At 46.4% G+C, this 6,877-nt stretch overlaps 1 protein-coding gene across 1 annotated transcript; it reads right to left on the bottom strand.

Annotated features, from left to right (window-relative positions):
- Window positions 1-2,941: 2,941 nt before the first annotated feature.
- Window positions 2,942-6,017, bottom strand: LOC120959710 (dynein axonemal heavy chain 1). Its single transcript, XM_040383312.2, has 2 exons — window positions 5,840-6,017; window positions 2,942-5,769 (listed from the first exon to the last, which is right to left on the bottom strand). Exons 1-2 carry the CDS (start codon window positions 5,984-5,986, stop codon window positions 2,950-2,952), a joined length of 2,967 nt encoding a protein of 988 aa, XP_040239246.2. The 5' UTR covers window positions 5,987-6,017; the 3' UTR covers window positions 2,942-2,949.
- Between the last annotated feature and the right edge of the window lie 860 nt (window positions 6,018-6,877).

Below are 6,877 nucleotides of genomic sequence, written 5' to 3'. Positions count from 1 at the left end.
AGGAAAGCTTCAAGGTATGCCGGTACGCCACAGGGCACTCGTTGTGTGTGTGTGTATGTGAAAAATCCCGCTCCAACCTTCCAAACCCTTCAAAGTGTCAATTCCATTGGCGCACTGGAACGAATTGGCTTCAAAGTTTATTTGCATTCGCAGCTTCATTCCGGGCCCCGCTGTGGTGGATTGTGATGCAGATTGCGTTCGCGGGGTATTGCCCTCCGGGACGGGTTTAATATTTAATAACCCGAGCTAGGCTGGAATGGAAGGCTTTCCCCATGCAAGCGCAATGGCCCGGGCCTGGGCATTAAAATGATGCTTGGTGCTGTGACTTTTTTTTGCCATTTGGGTGGTCGGGTACAGTCGCGTCGAACGTGACGGGAACAAAGGTTGATGCATATTAAATTCCGTTCGTGTGCGGATTACGGAGAGCGCTCACAACACAACGGCGACGAGGCGACGTGGAATTGTTTTACATCTTACAATTCTACGAATGTTTAAAGCTTGCCTCTTTTTCACCCTAGAAATGTGTTATTTCTCTCGCCCGAACCCGAAAATTCTATCGAGCAGTAAACGTTAATGAAGTTGTGAAAGTGAATAAAAATACATTCACACGGGGCATGGGTAGAAAAACGGTTGCCCGCGCATTGGCGCACTGATAAGCGGCTAAAGTTTAAATGGTTCATTTCGGGAGGGTGGTTCAATCACACGAAAATGGGGACGAAACATAACACACACACACACACAAAAAAAGACAAAAAGGGACAATGAAAGTGAAGAAAACCCCCGGTCTCTAATCCTTTCGATTTTAACCCAGAAAACCTTAATTAGTGGGTAACTAAAAAAGTGTTGTTGGTGTTTTGCTGTGGGGAGGGCAGAGTGGTGGGATTGTGCACAGCGCAAAGGGAAAGAGAAAAGGAAACGGAACTTTTTCACAACCACTTCACGCCCTTATCGCTTTGCCGAGGACGTTGGTGGACAAAAAAGGACAAACATAGACACACCTAAAAAAGAAGCGTCCACTGTGTTACACTAAAAATCGCTTAAAATCATTCACTACAAAACGGAAAACCACTTGTGAAAAGCCAATGGCCGAACAAAAAAGGGAGCCGCCTGGTAAATGGTATTAAAATGTAATGCAACAGCCAACGAAACGGGTGGGCGGGGCGGGCTTGCTTTCACTCCTCGGTCGCCGTTCTACCATTCACCAGTCCCCCTGGCGCCAAGGTGGTGCGCGGGCGTGCCTTTCATTAAATATTTATGTTTAATTTTACATCCACGGGCGATAATAACAACAATAAAGGCACATAAAAGCAAACTCAGCCAAAATATAACTAGCTGGCCGGATTTTACACCCGTTCGCACCGCCTCATCCCCCCCCCCCCCGTTTTCTTGTCGGGGTACACTTTCCGCTTGGTCATTTACGGTAGAGATTGTCCATGCTTCACATTCACTTTTATCATCCGCTTATTTGTTGGTTCGGGCTTTGGAGAGCAAAACTTTTCCGGCCCAACCCTGTGGGGCCAGGGGGAACAAGGGGGAGGGGATTTTGGGGGTTCGTTTGCTTCGTTTGCTGTCCCGAGGAAACTCTTTCATCGTTCGCGATATGTTTGAGATGTTGGTGTTTTTACTTTTGCCGCGAGTTTTGACCTGCGAGGTCTTTTAGGTTGGGTGGTTCGCTTTAAATTCGACCATCAGATGAAGCCAATGACCGCATGAAAATGACGACACTACTTGCACTAGGGTGGTGATGCTGTTGGTGGATGAAGGGTATCCGAAGATAAGGAGAAACAAATCCAAGTTTCGAAAGCAAAAGTTTTAAATCAAACAATTGGGCTATTGTTATAAGTAGGTGAGATGTGTTGGATGTTGTTTTGGATCGTTAAAATGGGCGTAGTGAATAAATAGATGTGTAGAAAAGCAAATAAGCCAAATTAGCACTAGTAGAAGCCAGCAATACAGGGTTTCCCACGATTTATTGGTCAGTTCCCATGATTTTTGGTGCGTTTCCACGATTTATTGATCGTATCCCATAGATTTTTGGTTCGTTCCCATAATTTATTGGTATTTTCCGAATGGATATCAATACAATTGGACCAACAAATTCTGGGAAACGACCAAAAAATCGTGGGAACGCACAAAAAAAAAAAAATATGGGAACGCACCAAAAACTGATGGGAATCCACCAATAAATTGGGAGAAACCCTGTGAGATAATATTGTAAAGACTGGGAGGTACTTTGTCATCTAAACTCTACCAGGCATAGTTATTCAGTTTATATAAATAAATTATAGACATTACTGCATAGTACAGGATACAAGAAAGAATAATCGAAAAAAATTTGAAATAAAACTCGCCCAGTTATAACTACTGTTTGTAGGCATTGTGATAAGATTGTAGTTTTAACGTTGTGATCGTAACATATTCCCATTGAACGTTTAGGATCATATTGAAACTATAACTTTTAGTGCAAATATACGAGAAAGTTTGTTTAGAAGTTATCTATAAACTGAAGTTTTAATGTTCAAATGAAGATTAATGCATTATTCAATTTATAGGTAAAAATAACTTTCTTGTAAATTTTCTCTATATTTCCTCGATTTTGTTGATAAACAGCGAAGAATACCAATAGGAATTGTAAAAAGGTATATTGGACAAACAACTAGATTTTTCGAGCATAAAATACAATTGATTACCATTTATTGCGTTTAATAAACATAACCAGCATTGAAGCATATTTAACCCTGTAGAACTCTGTTGTCGAAATCTGTTGTCCTAGTTTATTATCTAGATTCTAGAACAAAAAATGACGTCATACGTGACAGGAAGCTTAAGAAATTTATATACATCCTTTCATATGTTTTAATGATGTTTTTAGTGCATATGTAATTAAATAACATTTGGAATACTACGATAGTAATGGAATTAATGAAATACTACCCCCGCAACAATTGCTTAAATTTCCGTCCGATTCTGACGCCGCTCGGCTCGGGCACGCCTGTACGCTTCCTCTATCTGCCGGATGCGTTCCTCTTCCGCCCAGCGTGCTTCCTGCTCTAGCCGCAGCTGTTCCGCCTTCACCACCACCCGCCTCACCGTTTCCAGATGATCCCGGAAGCCGTGCTCCAAAAACACGTCGAACCCAACGTCCACCGACAGCTTGCCCTTGACGCCGATTTCCTTCGCCAGCTGGCCCCAATGTATCGCCTCCAGGTACGGGCACTTGAGCAGCTCCATAATGTCCAGATTGGGGCGGAAAGCTTCCACCACCTGTATGAAATGCTCCACGACGGCCAGCAGCTGCGGCTGGTCACGGAACAGTGGCAGCAGGTCCTTCAAGCTGTCGTGCGTCTGCTGCAGCCCCCTGCGCACACCGTCCAGGTCGACGCTGGCCAGCGGGTTGCCGATCCACGTTTCCTCCAGCTTCAGGTAGTCGGCCGCCACCGTCCACAGCTCCCGGTAGGCACTGAAGTTGGACCGTAGCTCGTATAAATTATTCAAGCTAATCGGTGCCATCTCGAACAGCTCCTGACGCCGGTTCATGATGTGGCCCTGGTCGATCAGCTCCTGCACCGTTTTCCAGAGGCGCCGCACCTCGACCGACATCTCCGACACCTTCGACACGTCGTACAGCGTGGTGAACTTGGAGATGTACGCGTTGATATCCTCGATGCTGGCAGTAAAGGCTGCCTCGTCGGCAAACTGTTGCTTGCGAAAGCGGTCCACTTCCGACTCGTGAAACTCCTTCACCGAAACCATCTGCTTCAGCACGCTCCGGGGATAGGCCAGCGCGTTCCATTTCTGCTGAAAGTCCGCATCCGGTAGGTTGTGAAGAAAGCCCTCCAATATCTCGTACTCGTACAGAATGCCACGCATGCGATCTTCGAGCCGGACCACCAGCTCGGGTACTTCTTCCATGTACGCACGGATGTCGTAGATGTGTTCAATCGAGACGGGCTTTTCACACATTCGCTCGTTGATAGCGTTGTAGCACGTTATCACGTCGGCCGTCTTAATGCGCAGCTTCTCGGTCAGCATCTTTAGCAGTGCGGCAGTCAGCTCTTGGCGCTTGCGGATCAGCGCCTCCCTCAGCGGCTGTACATTGATCCAAAATGGACCAATTACGATACAAAGCGGTACGGTGTGCTCCAGGTTCTCCCGCATGCGGATCTGGAATGCAATGTCTTCCTTTATCTCGGAGGACGATTTGTCTGCGTTCTTGATCTGCTCGACAAACTCCTTAACGTTGGTAAAGAAAAGCTCCCGGTAGGCGGCATACCGTGCCGCATAAGCCTGCAGAGGAAGCAGTGCTTTGTGGTAGTATTCAAGCAGTGCTTCTCGTTGCTTCACAATGGCGCAATCCAGCAATCCCACCGAGGATAGGTACAGGTTTTCGGCAAATATAAGCGACTGCATCAGCGAGGGTTCAATCGTGTGGATAAAATGGCACGCCCGCAGGATGTCATCGAGAATGTGGCGCAACGTTTCGGGAAATGTGTCAGGGTCGGTAGAGTAGTAAGGCATATCTGGACCCATTTCCAGCAAGAGATAAAACACAGCCGGACGTTGCGGTTCGAATGGACTATCAATGAGATTTCCATCCCAGGAATAGTCTTCACCCTCTATCGCCAGCACAGCAGAGCAATCGTTCACCAGATAGTGCACGTAAGCAGCGGTGGAATCGAGCAGCAGATCTCGAAGCGCATCCTGCATCCTGTACAGCACTTGCTCGATAAGACGCTTCAGCTTCATGACGTTGTAGATTTCCCACCTGCCCACACCGATGTTGAAGTGCCCGTTTCCAATGCGCGATAGCAACCTATGCAGATGCATGGTAGTGCGTTCGATCCAGGTGTTTTGGAGGTACTTCATTGTTTTGCTGGTTTGCGTTAGGTTCAACTTTTCGTACTCCTCCAGCGGGATAGGCTTATCGCTAGCCACAACAAACATGGGTAACTTTCGCACCATTTCACATTCTTGATTCACGAGACGCAGTGCGTGAAACACGTTCGTGTCACAGAGCAAGGTTCGGCGTCTAAAACGGTCGAGAAGATGAACGATTCGTTCCCATTTCAATTCATCCACTGGAACATCCTTGGGAGGTCTCAAGCTATGGCTAAAACTGGGTTGTTTAATTGCTACCGAACCATCGGTCCGAAGATGTTGGCCTACTGCGAGACCAATGTGGTAGTCTTCGTAAAGGTTCTTAAATACTCCGTAGATCTCGTCGCCCGCACGTCGCAGTATGCTTTGTTCAAGTGTGCGTCCCGGCGCGAAGCATCCATTACTGGTGATGTGTTTGCAGAGAAAACGAAACCGGATGGCGTTTTCGGCCGTATTGCGTGCTTTAACAGCTGTACCAATGCGTTCAGCAAACTTTTTCGGATCTTCGAAGGGGAAGTAAAGCTGCAGCCTCGGTATAAGGTAAGATGTTGTGGAATCTCGTTCACTAACTTCCCATTGATTCGTGCACGGATCGTGGTTGATTACGGTGTAACTTCGCCAGCGTGTGTAGGGCGTTGTAATTGCAATGACCTCCATATTCCTCCAAAAACCGACCACATCAGGATCGAACGTATCATACTCACAGTCATCAAACAATGCTAGTGGCATGAAATGTGCGCCCGAGCTAAGGTCAGTCTGCTCCCACAGCGGTAAGCAAAAGGTCACATTATCAATACCTTTCTCCTTCAGCAATGCTTCCAGCTCACGGGGATCGGTCAAACGGCGGTGGGTGAAGTTGGATATGAACTGATATTTATCACATTTTGGTGCCTGGTGATGTATGGGAAAGGAAGTAAGATAACAGAGGACAAATGCACACAGAAATCCGTTTTTTACTCACCCGTAAAATGTGATCAGCTGTTTTGCTGGATGTGCTGAGCCGGTGTAATTCCTTGCTGGACTGCCTTTTCGTTACGGGCAAGGAAATGCGCCACGGCATCGGATCTAGCTGCGGTTGTGAAATAATTCGTGCCGTTTTTCGTTGCATCGTGTTTGCACGTGTGCTTTGTTGAGATCAACTGCCAAGGCGAGTACGATAGAACTAAGGCTCACAGCCTACTAGAGAGTAAATACGTAAGATCGTAGGTCCACACGCAGATCTGTGTCTGTATTTGATATGGTACGTATTTCTAGGACCGTTTCGATTCTATTTGTGTATGAAGGGAATCAGTTTTTTTGTGAAGATTTGTTTTACTTTCCAAAAAAACAAATCGAAACCTTATCGCTCCTCCAACAAATCACAAATTGGATTAGATTTTTCCTGCGCAAACAGACAGATAGGCGTCCACGTTTCATCATTGCCCAACACAATTCCCAACACAAACGCGGGCCCAAAACAAAGTTAAACAGAACATTAACACTTTTGAATCAAGAAAACATGCCTGCTTTAAATTCAGCCAATCTTTTGATTAAATTAGTGCTTGAATATTATCTCCCCTGTTCTTGAGCCACGCTTTGGTCGGCTTCACTTTCCTCGGGGAAGTTTCTAAAGAAACAAACCCCGGAAGAACAAAACCGTCTATCTACCGGCAGGCCCAACGCTTGTTCTTATTTTTACCCACATCAAACGAATGTGGCTCGGACGGACGAACAGTGAAGCGCCAGCGCGGGGGCAGCGTGCGTGTTCCGGGCAGCTGGAAGGAATATTTATTCTATTTCTTTTGAGTTTCGGTTTTTGCGGTTGTGTATTTTGAGGCTTTCTTTAAAGTTGGGTTTCTCCTTCTTCTGTTCCAAGCGTTCCTTCCCTGACTTTGAACCAGTTCGATGGACCTTCGCTGAGGAGTGGAACTGCAAGATGGGGCTAGGCTTCCATCTAAGCCAGCTCTCGGAAGAACAAGTAAAACCCAACATGCCTCAACAATGCCAATCAAAGGATGTC

The sequence above is a fragment of the Anopheles coluzzii genome, chromosome 3 (genome assembly GCF_943734685.1).
Source record: "Anopheles coluzzii chromosome 3, AcolN3, whole genome shotgun sequence".
NCBI classification, from domain to species: domain Eukaryota; kingdom Metazoa; phylum Arthropoda; class Insecta; order Diptera; family Culicidae; genus Anopheles; species Anopheles coluzzii.
Note: the sequence above shows the minus strand (reverse complement) of the source record. Positions and strands in the feature narration are given on the sequence as shown.

Bases quoted from the DNA above. Each gene is read 5' to 3' on its own strand.
- LOC120959710 (XM_040383312.2), bottom strand. From the start codon at position 5,986: ATGCAACGAAAAACGGCACGAATTATTTCACAACCGCAGCTAGATCCG. The intron at 5,770-5,839 runs GTGAGTAAAAAA...ATACATCACCAG, and splicing joins CAGCTGATCACATTTTACGG to GCACCAAAATGTGATAAATA.